At 41.5% G+C, this 22,101-nt stretch overlaps 1 protein-coding gene across 6 annotated transcripts in view; it reads right to left on the bottom strand.

The window, feature by feature from the left end:
• KDM6A (lysine demethylase 6A) overlaps window positions 1–22,101 on the bottom strand; it is a 127,791-nt gene that overhangs the window by 37,172 nt on the left and 68,518 nt on the right. The window contains exons 7-17 of one of the 6 annotated variants that reach the window (XM_066599985.1): window positions 18,896–18,950; window positions 13,984–14,018; window positions 12,482–12,575; window positions 9,483–9,609; window positions 8,985–9,083; window positions 7,839–8,058; window positions 7,193–7,327; window positions 6,614–6,769; window positions 6,176–6,271; window positions 3,218–3,322; window positions 2,718–3,113 (exon numbers count right to left, since the gene is read on the bottom strand). In XM_066599985.1, the coding sequence (XP_066456082.1) occupies window positions 2,718–3,113; window positions 3,218–3,322; window positions 6,176–6,271; window positions 6,614–6,769; window positions 7,193–7,327; window positions 7,839–8,058; window positions 8,985–9,083; window positions 9,483–9,609; window positions 12,482–12,575; window positions 13,984–14,018; window positions 18,896–18,950 (1,518 nt within the window). The remainder of the gene's footprint in view (window positions 1–2,717; window positions 3,114–3,217; window positions 3,323–6,175; window positions 6,272–6,613; window positions 6,770–7,192; window positions 7,328–7,838; window positions 8,059–8,984; window positions 9,084–9,482; window positions 9,610–12,481; window positions 12,576–13,983; window positions 14,019–18,895; window positions 18,951–22,101) is intronic. The other 5 variants (XM_066599986.1, XM_066599990.1, XM_066599991.1 and 2 more) reach the window with 5 other exon arrangements.

Below are 22,101 nucleotides of genomic sequence, written 5' to 3'. Positions count from 1 at the left end.
TCAGCAGGGAATCTCCACCAATCAGCCGTTCTCTTGGCCAATGCACTCATTCACAGAGCTGATTTCTGCAGGAAGCAGACAGTTCCATCCCCTACTGCAGTGGCCAGGCTTTGTATTGCAGCCAAGTTCCTTTTCATTGCAATGCAGCTGTGTGCTTCCTGCAAAAAACAGCTTATCTGTAGGGGTCCTGGATGAAGGATATCTCAATTCACAAGTCAGAGAAATTATATGGCACCTCATGCTTGGTGTTAATATAGACCAATACTTTGTCCTGATAAATTTGGCACCTCTGACAACGCCTCTTAAAGGGGTTGTCCCATGAAATACATATACATCAGCACTTGAGTTTGGCCATCTCTGGCTGCCCCAGTGAAAGAAATAGAACCGAGGTGAGCATGCAGAACAGCCGCCCCATTCATTCCAGGAACTCTGGGACCCCACAAATCAAGAGAGTTGACCCCTTACTTAATAGATAAGGGATAATGTTATTTTCTGGGACAACTCTTTGCACACATTTTCACAACTGTTGAGGCAGGTAAGAAGTGTCTTAGACTTGTACTCAATTTTGTTGCTATAATTTGTGATGAGGAATTAGAGTCCACTCACATGGTGCGAGTGAAATGCAGTTCTAGCTTCGCAATTTAGAACCATTCAGCTAAATCCACAAGCGTTTTTAACCCAAACCTCTGAGGCTCCACAGCTAGCACAGATGAAGCTCATTAACATCAAGGCAATATACAGTATTATCATGTGAAGGTCTTGAAGCAAGAACCGCACCTCAACCACAATGTGATTAGAGATCATAAAACTGTCACATTCATTATCAGTGGACTAATGAAGTATTTATTTCTCTGCTAATCTTGTCTGGTATTGTTTTAAGCGCAAATTAGTCTGCTATGTCTATGGCTTTTCATATGTGTACATTTGTACAGATCTGTTTCATTATGCCATAGGAAGAATTCTGAGAGGTTCGAAAGCTCGCAATATCATGTATTTCTGTTAGCCATCATATAAAAGGTATCATATCTACAAGATGACTTGGTTCTCTTACTAAGAACAATCACACTTTAGACTTTTACACATTCTACAAAACGCTGTGTTCAATCATAATTGTTTCAGTGATTACAATCGCGCACTTGTCATTCACGGTTTCACATTCTTACTTGGAACAGTGAATGATCAGTGTTTAAACCCCACGATCAGTGCCCGAGCCGGTGCTGATTTTTATACCGGCCGAGACTGGACGAACAATAAGTGCATGATTCTCATTCGTTGTTCAGTTGTTGGCTGCATTTAAACTGAATGAATAGTATTTAGTTTCGCTCGTTTGAACGATTTTCTTAACAATCGTTTAGTCTAAATGCAGCAGAAGGCTGCATGTATATAAGGCGAGTGTGATATCGGACCAAGAAACTCAGACCGATATCACACTCAAACATGCAATTTCACCCGCGATGTGAGAAAAATGCATTGAATCACAGCACATCCATTTTTTATGTTTTTTTATATGAATGAAAACGGCTTTTTTCGATAGGAAAAATAAAAATCACATCACACGCACATGAAAAACACATCAGCATATTTATTTTGTTCCCATGGAAAATATTGGGCAATATCGCCCAAAAATACCAGGATATGCTGTGATCTTCTATCTTGGACTCAGTCCGAGAGAAAAACAGCCCATGTGTATAAAACGCACAGAAAATAATGGGTCATTTTCTTCTGTGCATTTCAGCAATACAAATATCTGAACTCGAACGAGGAAATTCACCATGTAAATATGGCCTGAATCTTTTCCTCAGGTGAAGGAGTGTAGCCTCATCCCTAACAAATCTGTAAACTAAAGGCCCATTTACACAGAGCGATCATCGCTTAAAAGTGACCTTTTGAGTGATAATCATTGCATCTAAACGCGCGGCCATCGTGTACTGCTAGTTGGATCATTAAATTCAAGACAGCCTAAAAATCATTGTGCAGTCTTCTCAGTACCGCACGCCGAGTTCTCCGCGGGTAGTGCTGATACTATTGTTTCAGCTATTTAACCCGTCGGAGAACACATTCAGCTAAAGGCTTCATTTGCACACTACTAAGCTACTAAGTAGCAGAGTAGCTTAATAGTTTATGCAAAATGATTGCTCAAAGCTGTCACTCAAACTGTCGTTTGAGCGATTTTTGAGTGAGCATCGCTCCGTGTAAATGGGCCTTAATGCAGCTGATCTCTCTGGCATGAAAATGTATATAAAATAACACATTGAAATTAAGAAATTCCAATAAATTCCATTAAAACTGGCCTCCAACAGAAGAAATGTCCAGTACAGAGTGAAAAGCAAAAAGGTGAAAGTGGCATATTGAGAAACTCCTACTGGCCAAGTTATGTATATTATCTCCTCTTGTCTCTTGCAGGATGAAAACTCTGGGGCTGAGCAAAGTCTTTACTGTAAGTGCTTTGTGGGGTATAAAGAATAAATGTGCAGGTCCTTAAGCATCAACATACAGCTGTACATAAAGCATGCAGTGCAGCAAATGCAGAACTTGTTTTAAAAAAAAAAAAAAAAAAAAAAAAGCGCCTCTTGGGCCACTTTATTGTGTGCTCCTTAAATTCGAAACATGCAAAGTACACAAAGATTTAGCGGAAGCACATGTAAACTAATGCAATCATATCACTAGGCATTACAGCTGTAGAATACAAGTTGGGAAAAAATTCCATCATGTCATACCTGAGTGGCGTTAGACAGTTGGTTTTTCCACGGCTCCTCTGCGCTGCTGGTCAGGTTTGTGCGGTTATGAGGTAGAGCGAGTGCGTTTCGCTGTGGGTAAGGCACATTTCCATTACTTCCACTTCCCGTTATGTGATTATTGCCTAACATAGTGTCTGTACTACCCATCGCCCCTGTGGTATTGCAGGAAACTGGTCCTGCCGGAAAGGGTCCATTAGCCACAGGCTGCACAGGGCAAGCTGGACGGATTCCAGGCTGAGAGACGTTGAGTGTCCTGGTTAACGCAACTTGATGTTGCTGACCAGAGACAGAGTTTGTAGGCAGTGATGAGTCAGCTGTTGGCCCATTAGCAATTCCAGTAGGTCGTACCTGTGCAACTCCTGTTTGTCTCATCTGCTTTAGTTAAGAGAGAAAAAAAAAAAGTGTCACAAACGTGTTTAATTCTATGAATGGCATATATTCTTTATATTCTTGTAAACTGTAATGAGAAAGGTTTATACCTGCTGGTGCTGCTGCATTAAGACAAACTGACCCTCCAACTGATCCAACAACACTTTTTGTGCAGGACTTAGGTTATTCCTGTTTGCTCGTAGCTGTTCCAATTGCTAGAATTAAAAGTATATTATTTGAAAAAAATATACCTGAATATTCAAAGAAATATATATAACAAAACAAAAAAAAATTGATACTTTTTCTGAAGTTTATGCCCCACTCTCGGCTTTGGCTGAAAATACTGTGCAAAATACACCCCCATGAAAGGGGCCTTAATTTTTTTTTATTTTGGAAGGGAGAATTAAGACAAAATTAACCATGATATAAAAGACAAACTATAAAAAAATGTGTCAATATAGTACGGCGTGTATGACGCAAACGCTTATTCTCATGCGTTTTTACCTTATAAGGCCACCTGCAGACGGCCGGGTCGGATGCCGCTGCGAGAATTCTTGCAGCGGGACCCACCCCAAGCCCCTGCAGGGACCAATGTGGCGCTCACCTCTCCCGTAGCTCCGGCTCTTTGATGTGCCGGCTGCTGGCCAGCCGGCGCATGCGCAGAGCAGAGCCGGCACACCGGGAGTGACATTTCTGTGTGGGCCTCCGCGAGACCCACACTGAAATAGGACATGCCGCGATTTGTTTTCCGCGTGTATTTTCACGCAGACAAATAGCGGCCGTCTGCATAGGATTGTGCTTGGCAATGCAATCCTATGCAGGCGTCCAGGGGGAATATTCTGCGGGAAATCCCGCCGCAGAATTTCCGCCCGTGTGCAGGGGGCCTTAAGATGTGGAAACTCAGCCTGGCCTTGTGAAACTGCCATGGGGATGTATAGTTTTAACACTATAGTAACCTTTACAACAGTGTTACTGTGCCAACTTAAAGGTAACATTCTTACATTCTTATTTCTCAAGGCAACCATTTATTAGGAAGTATTTTATTTACAGAGCAGTACATATTTGGACTTCAGCACAATGCTGTAATTCTTGTGGAGATCTGCTGTTCTTATTTGAGAAATACTGACTTTTGTTCAGCATACAAATACTACTGTATACTAATTCAGTATTACTTGAATCTGAAGCAGGTTGGGGGACTACTAGAAATTTTTAGAATAGTAGCAACTTCAAAGCAAAAAACGGATTATAGAAGATTATTTCCCTTCTGTTAGTGTACTATTTGTTAAGAGATTACTGCATTATAACATCAAACCATATTAAAGGATATCACAAAACGTGAAACACAATATTTAAAACAGATCTTTCACCTGTTCACATCGGCCTATGTAAGGGCAGAATAGTATGGGGACAGGTTTGCCTTCCTATTAGTTAAACCAGCACAGCAATACTGTGTTAGACTGGGCTCACACAAGTGTAGGATTACCGAGTATTACACATACACTGTACACACGTGTGTGATACTCGGTAATTTACAGGCAATTGAATATATTGCCTTACGCAGCAAAAAAAAAAACGTAGAAGGTTCTATTTTTCAACATATAACGTGTGCAAGAGAGAACCCATTGTTCTCTATGGGCACGAAATTAACGCCGCCCATACACAATTACATTGTATGTGTGCAGCGTATACACACGCCGTTGCAAAGTGACAGTGCAGGAAATTTAAAAAAAACACAGGAAGACTGCGCATGACAGTGTGCATGAGATACGCTGCCGTGTGCAGCGCAATTTTGCTGCCATACGGCCCCCTGTCCATGAACGAGGCGGAATATAGCTAGTGATAGTCCGCTGCCAAGGAGCAGGGGAGAGAACTGTCAGTTCTCTGCAGTGAGCCTATCAGACAGCTAGGCTCACTTGCGGAAAATCGCGGCATGCTGCGATTTGAGTCCCGTGAGTGGAAAATGGCTATGATTCTCCGCTCGTGGACAGGAGGCTGGCTGTGCTTTCCATAGCAACGCTAGGGAAAGTGTGCACTGCATTACCAGTAGATTTTGTCACTAATGAACAGCAAAAATCTGCGATGCATCCTCATTTGTTACTGGTTTGCCAAGGGTGAAAATCTATGACCTGCTCATATTTCTGCAGAGATTTCTCCTCCCAAGTACAAATTGGGTTTGCAATTCTGACTCGTCTGGAAGCACAATGTAAGGCCTTAATTCCACAGGCACGCATGGTGGAATCCCGCATAGGTTTCCAACCGTGCCCACAGCCTTGAGGCCAAAAATATCATAATACTCACCTGTCCGGACGCTGCGGGTCTCCCCTCAGTTGCAGCGGATCTTCTTTCTTCTGCCCGGCATGCAGGCAGCGTTCTACAAGCATGCATACGTCATGCACACTTTTTTTTTTTAATGTCCTGCTCTCCCGCAATTCAGCAAAATGACAGCCACGTGTGTGCCGCAGATCTGGGCGGCTTCCATTGATTTCAATGGAAGTTGCAGGAGCTCCATAGGAAAATGGAGCATGCTGCGATTTCAACCCCCACGCCGGGGTAAAAAAAATTATAAAATCACATCCGCATGCATTTATTTGCTCTACGGATGCTAATGTATCCCTATGGGCTTCTGGCGCTGTGGATCTCCCGCGCGGATTTTATAATTAAAAGCTGCACATGGATATTGGGCCTTAAAGCGACCCTCTGGGCCTGTAGAAACAAAGATGGCTGCACTAGCTTCTCCGATTAAGCAGTGCTGTTCATGTGAGCAGCACAGAACAGTCTGAGCAGCATGCGGGGTCTTTAACTACTACTACAGCATACTATGCATCAGATAGTCAGAGAATTTGCTCGCCCATCTTTGTTTCTCCCCAGAGGATCGCTTTATTAACTGTTTTTCTTCTCATACTTCAGAGGGGCTTACCCATTTAGACATCCCCTCTACCTATGTAAAATGCCCTCCAACGGTGTGCTGATTACACTGAGTGTCACTTAACGCATAAAAGGGGGATTTTATTATAACAAACTTCACCTAACATGCAGTTTAAGTTACATCTCGAACAAGGATTTGATACCTGTAACTTCTGTGGAGGCAAAGACCACGAATGTAGTTGCTGTTGAGCGGGCGTATGTGACACTACATGGCCACCACTCCAAGTTTCAGAAGAGTTCTGCGCAGGAAGGAACACAGCCAAAAATGGGGGAAAAAAACAAAACACACGCTTTAGGAAATACACAATCTAATAAAACATTGAACGTTTACACAAAGAGAGCAAATGCATTATAAAGGAAAAATACAGAAAAACAAGAAAATAGTATAGAAAAACAAAAGAAAAAAATTGGGCCTGCCAACCACTCCCTACTGAACCAGTGGTTAAAAATGTAGGACACTGCAAAAGCATGGAAAATCTTAAAGGCAAACATCATCTATGCCGTATGTGAATGCGATGGTTTAAAAAAGAAAAAAAAAAAACACAGCATGAGCCACATACATTTTTTGCTATGTGAAATACCTTTGCAGGACTAGAAGTTCTTTTCCTCTTGGCAGGACTTGAAAGTTCATCTACCTGGCTAGAAGGAATCATATGTAGTGGCAAGGACTGCTGTGAAATTGGTGTTTGACTGAGGCCTAGTACAGATTCAGCATTCTGATGATGAGGTTTACAGGCCTAAGAATTTAAGAGAAAATATAGTTCTGTACAGTACGTATTCGTTTCCCCAATGGGAATCTGGGTTTATTGTTTTTTACCTTTTAAACCACCTTTGGACAAAAGAAAACAGAAAAAAAATGTGGCTTCACATACAAGATGCTGGTTCTGATAAGTGAATACCAGCACTGACAAAAAATAAAATGACAAGATGTGATAAAAAAAAAAAATCTAATGTAACGGGTGTAATGGGTTCAAAGATGATCCACAAAGGTTCTTAGTTGGTACCCAAAATACAGATGCTTCTCACCTACTCTGCGTTTGCCTTTGCCTAAGAAAACATGTACACAAACCAGCTTTTATTCTCACGTAAACGAAACTTGCTAAAGTAGCAAAATTAATTTTTCAAGCTGGGCGTTTGCAGAAAATAACCCAACTTCTCACCTGCTGTGCTGAGTTCATGGCACCCTGCCTGGAGGTAAGCTCTGCTGGGATTGGTAGGCTCCATGCTTCCTCAATACTAGGAAGCAATTTAGTTTTACTCTGTAGACTACCTTGTGGAAGGTTACACAACTGAGCCTAGGAAAAATTATGTAAAAAGGAAATTTAACACAGGCCTAATTTATCATGAGCATGTCCACTACAACTTCCTAATAAGTGCTGAGTGTTTCCCGACAGTTAACTCTAGTTTTTGGCTTTGCACATATGATCGATAAAATCGGGTAACCAGAGCATAACCTTTGTGAGTAGAAATTAAAATATGTTGAAAGTCTACTCATGTGAATTAAGAATGGGACACAAGAGTCAGGAAAACTTGCCTTGTGGTTTCCAAGTCTATGGCAATTTAATATACACAGAACAAAAATAATGCACATTACTATACAATAAAAGAATGGATGAAGTGACTTTTGGAAGACTTATTTCACAGTTTGATAGTACAAGCCATGGAACGGAGTATGCAATGAAATCTTACATGGGTGAAGGCATGGCACATAACTCAGGAGATTAACTTCTGATTTACAGTTTTATGGTGTATGGACATGCTTCATGGTCTCAAAAACAGCTGAGGGGTGGGGTAATAAAAGTATACCTGTAAATACTTAATCCGTGCTGCAAGCGCAGAGGTATTACTACAATTTTTGCTCCGTGTGGCATTTAGGTAGCATTTGATGGCATCCTGAGGCTGGTTGCATGATTCATACAATGTGCCTAGGTCCATCCAAGCTGCAGCATGGCCATGATCCAACTGGACAGCACAAATATAGGCCTGCAGTGCATCCATAGGCTGGTTCTGCTGCTGATATAGCACACTGGAAAACAAGGTAGGCATCAACTTTATTACACAATCTTTCTTAGAAAAGTAAAGTTTACCTAGCTTTTCATGTGGCTTTCAAGAATAAGCTCTTGTGTATGTACTTGAGGAAATAACATGATTTCTGACCCTTTTATGACTTGTTTCTACTATGCAGATTGTATCTCTAATTCTCAGCTTTCCCTGAACTGGTGGGTGAAGACTAGCTGCCATGTTGTCTCCATATAAGTGCACACAGACATGATCCTGCTTCTTTATCATTTGCAGAGTAGCAGCAACAAGGAGGATATTATACAGCAGTACAGATGTGAATCTAGCACTGAGAAAAGAAAACACTTTCTATGTAGCACTTTTCTAATTGTTTATGCCTAATCTAATATGTCGGAATATCTACTAAAACCATATATACAGGGAAACGTATATATGATCCAAAACTGACAAGTCAACCACATAATTAGGTGGCATAGATTGCACTGCTTGATACAACAGAGATATAGCCAAGAATATATGGCCAATCTGAACTTGCCCCAGCAACCCACCCACATTAACTCATAAGGCATGGAAATGTAGTACAAATAAATGTATTCCTACAATAATATTCCGATATGGAAAAAGACAAGATCACTTACAATAGCATCACCTCTATAATGGAGAATGCTGAAAAGGTTTTTATGCAGAGTTGCAAGGACACTATACTCCCATTAAATCAGTCTCTTGTATGCATTCTGGGACAATGAATACAGGCAAAATCCCAATCTCTCACTTATGTTCTGTAAAGGTTGCTATAGACGAGGATAGTTTGTTTTTTTTACATGTTGCCCTTCAATGTGTTTAAGACAAACTAAAAATATAAAAAAACAATTCCCCCTATAATGCCTATTAAGCACATTATAACTATAAGCAAGAGACATAAGCCTATCATACCCTATTGAACACCATGTGTCCGCACTCGCCTCCGACTTATCGATAGATTGCCTGTAGGATATAAAGGCATCCTGAACCTTGCCAATACTGGAGTAGCACCTGTCAAAGGCAGAAAAAAAACCATCATCAAAAAGCATGGTAGAAGCTGCCTGTATGCTAGCATCTGTGGATGTGACCAATTAGACTTTTCGGGGGTGAAGGGGAAACGTCTGTGGATGTGATCGATTGCACAGATTCACAGATCAGCAGCAGCCTGTAAACAGACTCAGTGTTGAGTATATGCGAGGACCTAGAGGGTGACTAAACGTTTTATTTTTACGCATGCGGAGCACTAATTAAAAGTAACCAACAAGTCTGAAAAATTTCAAAGTTGTCAAATTCAAGTATATATATAATTTTTCAGATTAGAAGCGAATGGCTCTAAGGTAGTTTTTTCTTTAGTCTGGAGTTCTGCAATAAAATATCATGCAATGATGAAGGATAAAAAAATATGATTACCTTCCAAGGAAATACCAGGACTGACCAGAGTTGGGATCTGCCTCTAACGATTTCTGCAGATACTGAATAGCATAGCTGGCCTTTGTGGCTTTATCTCCCAACTGATCAACAGTATGATGCATCCATCCTAGTAAAATGTAATTAAAACAAAATCAATGCTTCGGATTCCAAGTAAAATATACTGTATATAATGCTGTTGGGAACTGGATCTGGATCCCTGACTGTGGCGAGCATACTGTCCGGTCCTGCCTTATTGGAATTTTGGTGAGTGCCGCTAGTGGTATTTCATATACTATATACTGTATAATGGGTGGTTACTATGTGCAATTATAACTATATAGAGCTTGACTGGGCATCGTGATCCTGCACCCCGTCAACTGATCTTATAATATCTAGCAGAACTATATTCCTTATGCAGATGACCAATCAGATCCTGACATCGCTCTGTACAGACTCAGTGGCTGTGATGAGTCATTGGAATAGCTTCCAAGTACATTTTAAGGCTGCCTGTCCACGGCCGCGATATACCGCTGCGGGGGAGGAGCACTGACATGCTCACCGCGGAGAATCGTGGCAAATCACAGCACGCTGCGATTTTTAATTCCGCGAGCGGAGATTCGCTATCAGTCTCCGCTCGTGGGTGTCGGGCTGCGCTTTCCATAGTTAGCTTATGAAAAGTGTTCACTGTGGTACCTGCAGCCGGATTATCGCCGCGGATAACGCAGCGACATATCGCCCATGGACAGACCGCCTAACAGTAAAACTGCAAGTTTACAATGTAGGCTATTCAGTTGAATTGCATACTGAGTAGGAAGCTTATTCTCTAAATATTTTGAAAGTGATACACCTTGTATTTTGGTCGTAGAAAAATGTAAGGCCCAATGTATTCTGCAGATCTCCCGCACCCATAGAGATCAATGGGACCCATCCACACGTGACCCGCGTTAAAATAGAGAATGCTGCGCTTTCTTCCCCAAGCATGAAATCCGCAAAAGTCGAAATAACTTACATCCACAGCTGTTAAATTAACCGCAGATGGTCAATGATGCCCTATAGGAAAATTGATCTGCGGATTTCATGCGCCGGAGACACGCACAGATTTGCTAAATGAATTATACCCGTGGACATGAGGTCTTCAGACTAAGATTCTGCGTGATGTAAAGCAAACAAGTTTCCAAGGACACGCTGTCTGGCATCCCCCACATGAAAGTTGGTAATGTAGGCCTGGCAACCAAAGGAAAAGCAGCTTGGCAGTCATCCAAATCTAAATATACATTTAGGTGGTCAGCCTCTTAGAGAATCTTGCGAGAAGCCCTGAAGAGGAGTGCGAGTGTGCGCTATCTGGATGGATTTTAGGGTTATAGACAAAAGGGTACACAGTGATTTAATGCATATTAGCTGAAGTACATGATAAATTGTATTGCAATATCATATGCAATGTTGGTCTATCAGAATCTATGACATCACAAGTGTACATGTGTCCATGATGGCAAAAAGTAAATAACCCAACGGTATTGGATGTATATCCATTATCACAGAAATCACATTACAGTGCCTCCACATCCCCAGTGCCAGCAAACTACTCTCACATATCACACACAAGTTGAAAGCAATCCTCCGTTTTCAGGGCAAAATTTTGTCCCAAGACCGGGAGTGGTGTATTGCCTGCAGTTGATCTTTCCTGCCGTCCCTCTAGTTTGGCCTTCCAAAATAGCAGACACGATCTTTGGACTACCTAGTCACCTATAATACATACCTGAACTCTGATTGGCCAGTGCCCCATACATGATTAGCACAGGCCAATCACAGAGCAGTGCACAGTGTGTGTTACCCATTCAGGTAATGGTGACGGCCATCTTGGCTGCCCAAAAACAAGACCCCAATTCGGAGAAATAGTAGAGAAGATCAAGTAATATCTTCCCCTCCCACCTCTGTTCCTGGCAAAGAATTTTGCCCTGAAACTAGAGGGTTGCTTTAAGGTGTGAGGTCTTGAAATCTGAACCTTAAACAGGTTTCTTGAATTTTAAAATCCACCTCAGTTGTAGCTGAAGGGCAAAATAATTGTGCCTGTACATCTGTTGTCAAAAATCAAGTGGCAAAAAGCACAACATTTTATTCTCAGTTACCATGGGTTTTTCAGTACAGTTTTAGAAATGGAACAAGTTTAAAACACGTTTCTGCTTATAAAAAGAGGTGGGGAGTATTTTACTGCATAGCCCACTACCGCCGAATATTCAGCCCCCTGAAATACACTTTCCTCGACACAGCCATCCCACTGATCAGCTGTGGGTAGTTTTACATAGTGTCCAATTAAGTGAAAGAACATCCATGTAATGCATGGTCGTGTTAGGCTGGCTGTCCACGGGCGAGATGTCATTGTGAGATCTGCGGCGATAAATCGCACACGGAGTTAGCATGACACGCTTTACATCTGATAACTTTGGAAAGCGCAGCCTACTGCACATGAGCGGAAGATCATAGCGATTTTCCGCTAGCTTGATTAAAATTGCGGCATGCCGCGGTGAGCCTATCATTAATATGGACTCATTGTGGAGACCTTTTAGTGCTCCCCCTCACGGCGGAATATCGCTACTGATATTTTGTCACGGCCGTGGACAGGCGGCCTTAAGTCCGCCAAAAGGAGAGCAGCTCAGTGCTACCGCTACTTACTCTGGCTAGTAGATGGGAGCCAAAGCGGTGTGACATTAACATGCCCCTATGTGGCATATGGAAATGGGTTGTCCAATTAAGATCTGTTTAATGTACTGTATAAGCAAATGTTTAAAAATGAAGGCATATTATAGACACTAAGTTACAATAATCACTTATCAAAACCTTATCTAGTCCCTTCATGAGCGGTCCATAATGTTACAAGCTTGCCCATCAGGTAAATGCCAACACTAACACTGCTTGTATTTGTTGGCAACACCTGTGTGCTATAAATTGTACCACAGTATACCTTCGGCACTAACGAGTAAAGCCAGGATTGGTTTCCATACCTAACTGCTGCAAAACAGTTGCTTTTACTTGAATTGGAAGGTTTTCAGCCTGCAGAAGTTGCTCATATGCTTCTTTTGCAGAGTGGTACTTTCTCTGTTAATAAAAACAAAAGTTGAAAGATAAACACCATGAATAAAGTTATTTATTGCATACTGCAAGACTCTGTTTTCTTAAAGTGCACCTCTGCTTACAATCTTCCTTTAATAAATAGTACAAGGGAATATTATATACATATATTTCTAGCGTGTCTTTCTCCCCTTCGCCAGCCTCTGATAATTCCAGCACATTTGTTTCTTCTTCTATCTTCCTGTACCAGATACTAGTAAACTGATGGGTGGTCAATACTGTCCACCTGACATTTAACTAGTTTTGCTCTCCGAAATAGCATTGAAGCAATAGGGGAGGAGACGACTAAAATATAAAACAACTGAAATCAGTGAAGGTGGCTGTGAAGGTACACAGTCTATTTCAATTGTATGAAAACATAACATAATGGTTTACTCTAAATTCACAGGAAAAAATTCATCTCAATAAAATAATATAGCATTTCAGCTTCAATGACAGATTAGATTAGAATGGAGTTTCTAAGTATATGGAGGGGAAGGAGAAGGAAGCAGGTGCAGAGCGGGATGGCAGCAGAGAGACACAGTCGCTGCTGAAGGTCTCTCTCCAGTGCTAGACCCACAGCTAACCTACTCCGTACTGCTGTATAACATCCTCCATGCTGCTGCTGCTTTTGACAGTGGGCTACAAAGAAACGGAGAAGCAAAATGTTCTGCTACATCTCCCATACATTGCATGCAGACTCCTGCTCCCTCCTGCCCCTTCCCTACGGGCAACTGCAACCTGATCCATCAGTGAAGCTAAAAAGCTGTATCCTCCTAAGGAGATGGAGTGAAAAGTTTAGGGAGTCTTATAAGTGGAGGAGAAGACACGTTTTTCTCTAATAAGATAACTCATACAAGTTTCTTATATTCTCTTGTACTACTGATTTATGGAAAGTAGGACGGACGACACGGGATCCCTGTTCTGGGTAGGGTTTCCAGCGGTGAGACCACCTATCACATTTTTATCAATTATTTTTGGTACAAAACCCTTTATATGTTTTTCAGCAGATTATATGGTACAATGTAAGAATTCTATGTCTGCTTATAAAAACAAAGTTTGCAAATGATGCCCCGATGGGAATCTTCCATATCCCTGTGGATAGGTGATAGAAGTCTATCTTGGTATAACCCCTATAATGCATAACAAAAACTGGCTTTAAAACATGGCAATTTTTGGCACAAATCTTGCCGCTTTGCTTGTGCAAAAAAAAATAATAATAATTGCACCCGAGGCGTCCACCTCTTTATGTATTAGGTGCATATTACTGCAGCCGTGTAAAAAACACCACACTTCATAAATCCCCCAAGTGTTTTAAGGTTGACTATAATAGCTGTGAACACGTAAAGCTTCATGCCTGAAATTATAGAATCATTTCCATAGAAAGCTTTCTTACCTGTGTTTCGTACAAGTGAGCGATGTGAAACTGAACTGTTTAGAAGAGGAAAAAGAATTAGAACAATGGATTGAATCAACTACAGAGGTATGCAGAAAAGAAACACACAGTGTGCTAGGTTTTTTACAATGAAAGTCAATAGGTGACAAATACTATGGAAGTCTATGTAGTAGGAAGCTCTGTATGTACGTGCAATTAAGTCGCCCCACAAAAAGCAAAGAAGATTTCTGTGCAGTTTTAACAATTTATAACAAAGAATGAAAAAACACATCGAATAAGTGTCTGGACAATTCAGGGTGGAGCGGGTGTTGAACACGATCATTTGCTTAAAAAAAAAAACACTAAAAAAACTTTACAACTAATGATCGTACATTCTCTAAATCTGTCTTGACCATCAAAATCACTGACGTATGGCCTCAAATATTCACTAACCTTTCAAACAACTTGTACTTATGATAACCAGTGTGACAACTAGCAAAACTTTGATTCACCTTATTTACCTAAAGTTACAGTTTTGTGCTGAAAAAAAAAAAATCCCTCTAAAGTGGTGACCACTAGGGGTCTCCCTCCTAACTTGCAGCTGACTGCCTTCTGTTAAGTGAGGTCATCTCTTAGGGCCTTTTCACACTAGCGTTTTGACAATTTGTCCTTGAAACAGCAAACGGAAAGCAAACATTTCAGTTTTAAAGCTCAAAAGAAATGCACTGAAGCGGGAGGTCTTCAGTTTTAATCGGTTTCTACATTTTCCGTCTCCATTCTGTTTTTTCTTACACTGATGATTTACTGTACAAGAATGTATAGTCTATCCTTTGTAATTAATACTGATATCCACAACTACAAATATACTTGTATGTTATGTGGTTTTCTGTTTTCCTGTCTTGTAAGTGCAACGGAATATGTTGATGCTATATAAAGATTATAATTATCATTGAAACTACCAATAAAAATCATTGAGGAAAAAAAAACCAAAACAATAGAAGTGCAATAAACTGCTGCGCTTTTATTTCAAGTTTTGGAAATGGAACACAAATGGATCCTTTTTTAATGCATTGTACTCAATGGGAGGCAGATGAAACCTGAAGACAATCCGCTTTTCATCTCGTTTTGTATGTTTTTATGGCCGTGGTGGCTCTTCAGTGACTATAGCACTGTTGCCTTGCAATGCTGGAGTCCTGGGTTCCAATCTTATCAAGGGCAACAGACATGAAACATAAAAGCATAAAACAAAAAGCCAATCTAGCCATCACCCTTGGTCAGACTTGAACCTACAACTCCAACGCTGGAAAGCAGCAGTGCTAATGACTGAGCCACCATGCATGTTCTGCTATTGGGAGAAAGAGCAAGAAGAACAAAACACAAAGAGGACATAAAAAGCCAATACAAGTCCTCACTCTTGGTCCAGCTCAGTCAAGGCCGATGGCTGTATTGGCGTTATATGTTTTTCGTTTATTCTTCTTGCTCTTCTATGAAAGAACATGCACGGTGGCTCAGTCATTAGCACTGCTTTCTTGCAGCGCTGGAGTTGTAGGTTCAAGTTTGACCAAGGGTGATGGCTGGAGTTTTTCAAAGTTAATGTTGCCCTAGATGAGATTTGGGGCCAGCACTGCAAGGCTACAATGCTCAGCAGTTGAGACAAATTCATTGAAGAACCACCATGTTTTAAATACAGAAAAACAGATGTCAGTAGAAAGCTTTACAGATGGTTTCTTTTTCACTTCTCTTTTAACAGAAGTGAAAAAGAAATCTTTCCTTTTCGAACAAACGCTGGTGTGAATGTAGCCTTAAGATCGCAGCACGACTGAACGAACTGAACCCATTTTTTCATAAAATGACACGTACAGATAATGGCTTTTAATGCTCTCCATTTCCCTCATCAGCTAAAGTAACCTCAGTACCAGTAGTTTGCTCAGGTGGGCGTGTGTATATGTGAGGGATGATCTGACCAGCAGAATCCATGGTCTTCTCCCGGCATGAGTAAACAATGTACTCATTGTGTATGCAAGGCAAACAAAAAACATCCTGCAGCCACTCAAAAGACTGAATGATTTCCATGAATTTTGAGCAGCTTGACGATGTTTTTTATGCCGGCTAAAAACCTGCGGCTAATGACAAATGAACGAATAGTGCACGACTGCTGGCATTTACACATAACTTATCGATCACTTTTTGCCTTTTGAACAACTTTTTTTTCTTTGTAAACCCAGTTTTATTGGTATTTTTCATAACAATCCACATTATAGTAAAGAAACAGCAGTTTCAGGTGTTACTACAATCCCATCCAGTGGGACTCACGATAAAACATACATACATACATAGTCAGTTGCATTACTGAACATCCTGCAATGGATAGAAAAGGACCACTATTTAAACTAAACAGTTGTAATACAAATACAAAGACAAGGGAAGGGGGAAGGGTAGATTTTGAGGTGTAAACGTAAGTTGCAAGGGGGTAGGAGAAAGGAAGGAGTGGAAGAGTCGTGGCAAAGGCCAGGAGTAAATATACAATGGCCGCTGCATGAGGGATAAAAAGTAGACCCAGTTAGCATCCGACCCCACGGCCCCCCAAATCCTGCTGCAGTCAGTATCTCCATATCAAATCATCTATTCTACTGGGCCCGTTAGATTCATCAATGTCCATTCCAGGGGATCCATCTTCAACTCTCATGGAAAAGACAACCCTGGTGCATAGGAAGGGCGATCCACAACTCACCCAGCTAAACCAACAGTAATTATATTAATAATCGAAGTCGCCTTAGAGAGGGGTGTTTGTAGAGCCAACGTAGAGAGATCAAAGAATTAGCAGCATCTAGCAGGAAGGCAATCAGTCTATGTTTAAGTGAATGAAAAAGTAGAGGGCTTCTAGAGAAAGATCATATCCGCAGTGATAGTCAAATTTAGGGAGAGTCTCCTCAGAACCCTCTCCAACATCTTGCCAAAAAGGAACAATGATCGGGGAATCCCACCACATGTGCAGATAGGAACCACCCACTGCATCACATCTCCAACACCTTCCATGTGGAGCAAATTTCTAAGCAAAAATCCACTGTGTAGTCTTGCACCATCACACAAGAAGTTTAGAATGGCTCTCCTGTAAAAGAATACTTTTGAATGAATTTTAAGCGATAATTGTTGCGTGTAAAGGGGCCTTTACTAGAGACAACACAATAGCAGAACAGGAAGTGATTGGGGTAAATGAGTCATCATGCTCATTGAAGTCTAGTGAGCAGAGGGGAGAGAGGAGGAAGAGGAGACGGGACAGAAGGAGAGACTCACAAAAACGTGCTTAAAGCTAATGGAGAGCTGCTGCTGCTTATTCACATTCACGACTTGTGAAAAGTTGGGTATGCTTTAACCGTGTTGTGCAAAGAATAAACGTTATCCCCCATCCACAGGATAAGGAATAACTTGCTGATCAGTAGGGGCATCATCGCTGAGACTCCAGGCTATCTTGAAAATAGGACTCCCCTGCATCGCTCTTCTGTCACTATGGGGGTTGCTTTCCCTCCCACAGTGACCTCACATAATGGTGCACTGGCTGAAAATGCGAAGGCAGCACTCTATTCATTTCAATGCAGTTGATGGAAATTGCCAAGCGGCATTTGTTCGGCTACCTTTGTAGTCCAGATGAAAGTGAAAGGAGCACTAGTGCACTTGCGTGACCAGCACTCCATTCAGTCTCCTCCTTATTGCGGGGGTTGTAGTAACCCTGCAGTGAGGAAGATGGGGGACATGAAACCTCCGATCTAAAGATAGTCAGGGGTCTCATCCGTGAAACCCCCACTGATCAGCAAGTTATACCCTATCCTGTGGATAAGGCATAACTTCTTAACTTGGCACAAGCCTTTTAAGCCATCTCTTCCTGGACCTTATGGTCATAGCTGTTACACACAATCATACATCACGAAAAGTGCATGAGCTGTAAAAATAAAGTATGGCAGACACAGGTATTCTGTCCCTGAATGTATACAAAAAGGTTGATTCCCAATAACCTGCATATCCAGTTCTGACGAGACCCTATAAACATTGTATTCCCAATGACAAGCAGAATCAGCTGGATCTGAAGACTATGGTTAACATATTGGACTGTAGTGAGAATAACTGGAGTTGGGGAAAGGGCAATTTTGCTCAACTGTTCTCCATAATTTAAAGGGTGTCTGATACTGCAGCTCTGCCTGAACTCCTCACTTAAAGGGGTTGTCTCGCGAAAGCAAGTGGGGTTATACACTTCTGTATGGCCATATTAATGCACTTTGTAATATACATCGTGCATTAAATATTGGCCATACAGAAGTTATATACTTACCCCCGTGTTGGCGTCTCGGTCTCCATGGCGCCGACCGAATCCTTCTCCTGGCTGGATTAGATGCGCTTGCGCAGTCTGCCTCTTCTGTCCCGTTGAAGGGGCCGCTCCAGCGTGCTCGCGCCGCACAGGTCTTCTGCGCATGCAGACGCTGGAGCGGCTCCTTCAACAGGACAGAAGAGGCAGACTGCGCAAGCGCGTCTAATCCAGCCAGGAGAAGAATTCTGTCGGCTCCATGGAGACGGAGATGCCAACACAGGGAGGTAAGTATATAATTTCTGTATGGCCAATATTTAATGCACGATGTATATTACAAAGTGCATTTATATGGCCATACAGAAGTGTTTACCTTTACTTCATTTTGCGGGACAACCCTTTTAAGTGAAAGTGTCTGACTGCAATATCAGACACAACTCTTTGCATAAATGTGGCACTGTTCTAGTAAAATAGCAGACCTCTTTCTAATTCCAGTTAACCAATAACTTTTTTTGGAGAAGCAATGCTGCAAGTTAAACACCTTCCCATCACAAATCCTGTTTTCCAGAATCGTATCAACACCAATATGACATTTTAAAAAACTGAAACGGTCACAGACACATACACTGTACTTACTTTCAGCTTTGGACAAAGTGCAGGGATTACAGTCAATTAAAGCCAACTGAAAATGCTGTAAAGGAAAAAAAAAAAAAGAAACATTTATAAATTGGAACACATTCATCTAGGAATCAATGGATTTAAAGTAATAGTGCACCAACTATCTGAAAGTAACAGTTGTACCATTTGCAAATCCTTCCAAACAATACAGGGCAGTGAAATAATATTTTATGATAACTACATACTGCAAAATGCAAGGTGGCTGCAATATTCTGATGATCTTAGAGATTTTGCAGAGACACAAGCATAAGATTCAGGAAGGAGAAGCCTGTACCTTCATGTATGATAAAACTTGGCAGCTGCCACATTAGTCATAGAAGGATTATTACATTTTAGGTTTCCATTTGTAGCGATTCATGATAAAATTATTTTATACACGATTATATTTTTACACAGGGATTCGATGCACACACCTGTAAGGATTCATTCACCCTTTGTGTATTCATGCACATGACTAGACTGGGCTGCTATGGAGCCGTTACCATGGAAATGTTACTTAGGGAATTCGAAAATGACTAAATATGAAGTAAATAATAGCAGAGCGATAATGGAAGCACATTATGCAAATCAGCCCTCTGCACCGAGCAGCACACAATCTAGTGACAATTACAAAGGTTCGGCAATGGTAACATGAATGCTGTGAGAGCACTCTGTCATCTCCGCGCCTCAGATTAGTCTATTTCCAAACAAGTAACCTAAATAGACATACAGAATGGTGTATTACAGTGAAAATAAAAGATTATGCTGGAACCCCATCCGATACATTTCATTACTAATAATCTGTTACAATAAAGAGACAATTAGACGTTCTTTACATTCTCAAGAAGAGGTGTAGATTTATACGGAGAGCATAGAAAGAGCATTAAAATGCAGCAATCTGTCTCGGGTCTATTAGCAGACATATGCTCCAAATCTCCATGCTAAAGAGAAAATGAAGCGATAGGTAGATGTGAGGAGACAAACTGCAACACAATGAAATGGAGAGAATAAGGAAAACACTCACCGATGGCGAAAAATAAGAAAAAAAAAGCCTTGCTAATCTGAGAATGGTGTCTGCAACAAGCAGCAGCCGCTAGAAAACATCTGCACCTCATACAAATATTGCGGTACTGAAGCAGGCTACTGCTGTGTGAGATGGTTATTATGCAGGAGAGGCCACTGCAGTTCACAGACGACACACAATACCTCAAGGCAGACAGCAGTCTATAGAAATTCAAATTCACAGTAAGAGGATTTACCTAGAAAGCGCTGTCCTGAATCTTAAAGAGCCACCGTCTTCACAAATTATAGATATGGCTATTATACAAAGGGACGTGGCTATCAGCTGACTCCGGGATGGCACAATCTTATTTGACACTATTTTCTATTTTTAGCACTTTTACAGTCATTAAACAACTATAACACAAAACGCTGCCGTGACCGCAGGGCGAGAGACAAAGTACTCATTGGCGCTGCACCGAGGCTCCGGAATATACTACTTCAGAAGAAAAGATGATACAATAAATCGCTTTATCCTGTGCTGGAACAAAGTTGGTTAACCATTTCCACAACACTCTAACAATATTTAATTAGAGGCTGGGTTTCCAGGCTATGCTTACCGCATGCGTTCTGAAGCCCACCCACCAGCGACACTATCAGCAAGATTGTGCGGCCATTGGCTACTGCGGGTGGGTGAGGTATCCAACACATGTGGTAAATGAAGTGTCCGTTCACACCAGCATTCAGTTTAAACCCCCCTAATGAAATGGAAGCAGGATGAAAAGCTTTCGGTTTCATTCCCTTATTTTAAAAGACGCATTTAAATCAACTGGGAGAAAATTGGAACCGTTTAATTCTACTTTAATTCTATCTTTCTGCTCTAAAACTGGAATAGCGCTGGTAAGCCTGGTGTGGTCGAGCCCTTACCACGCTCCCTGCATAAATTAGTAGATGAATGATGCGACTGAGCCAGAAGCCAGGTTCGATGGCACTTGCTCCTCCATGCAGTGCCATCAGCAGAGCTGGGCTGTAACACTTGTAACCAAGTCCCTTCCTGTATTTAGACGGGGAAACTAAATGATTATTTCCCCAATTTAAAAACCTCCACACATTGCCCAGCATCACATTTGGGTTGGCACTATGGATAAACGCATGCGTATTACACAATTCCTACATAGTAATGTGAGCAGAACAGCATAAGGCAAGTGTAATGGATTGCTTTGCGAATTACCGCGTATCAGACTAGTGTACAGCGGCACACGTAATACGCAGTAATCATACACCCCTGTGACCCCAGCCTAAGGCATGGCCTTTTTTTCCCCCATTTTCATTTTGTCCTCCCCACTTTCAAAAAAGTCGTATTTTTATTTTTCCGTTTACATAGCTACGTGAGAACTTGGCTTTTGCGGGACCGAGTTGTATTTTTCGATGGTACCATTTAGCGTACTACATAATTGGCTGGGAAACTTTTACAGGTGTGTTATTACCAAATAAGCTTATTTTTATTATGGGAAAAAAGTTTTTCTTCCAGGTATAAAAATAAGTAAAAAAAAAAATTATTTTTTTTTAGTCCGATATAGAGGGCTTTAACTTGCAATTATTTGATCAAAGACCACTCACACATGCGCTCGGTAAAAAATATGTGGTTTAGATTGCGGCGTTGTGCCAGGTTTCTGCCTCTGACACTGGGTTTTAGTGCAGCCCATCATTGGCCTAAGGCCCCTCTCACAAATGCGCTTTTTACCAATTTTACCGCAGAGTTTTGAATGCCCCAGTAATCATGGTGTAACGCTCCCATTGATTTCAATGGGGCCTCGCAAACCTGTGCTCGATCGCAGTGCTTTCTAGCGCGGTCTGCTCTATTTTGCGCACCTCATAACCCATCAAGATAATGGTGTGCTAGAACTCGCTGTCATGTGCATGTGTGAGAGTGGCCCTTTACAGTGTTATGTAATACCCCATTATTAAATTATACTGCATTTTGATAGGCAGTCTATGAAGCCTTGCCAAAGGCACACCTTTATAAGCATTTATTCATGGCAGCCCTAATGGAAATCCCCCAGCTGCTGTGGAAACTGAACGATACCCAACGATCACATTGCGGTGCATTTAGAGGGTTAACGTGCTCTCATCTGCGTTGGCGCTAGCCGCTGCAGGCGGGCGTCCGCCATCACCCGTTTTTTATG

Source organism: Eleutherodactylus coqui, chromosome 4, assembly GCF_035609145.1.
Source record: "Eleutherodactylus coqui strain aEleCoq1 chromosome 4, aEleCoq1.hap1, whole genome shotgun sequence".
Lineage (NCBI taxonomy): Eukaryota > Metazoa > Chordata > Amphibia > Anura > Eleutherodactylidae > Eleutherodactylus > Eleutherodactylus coqui.
This window is presented reverse-complemented; position numbering and strand designations above follow the sequence as displayed.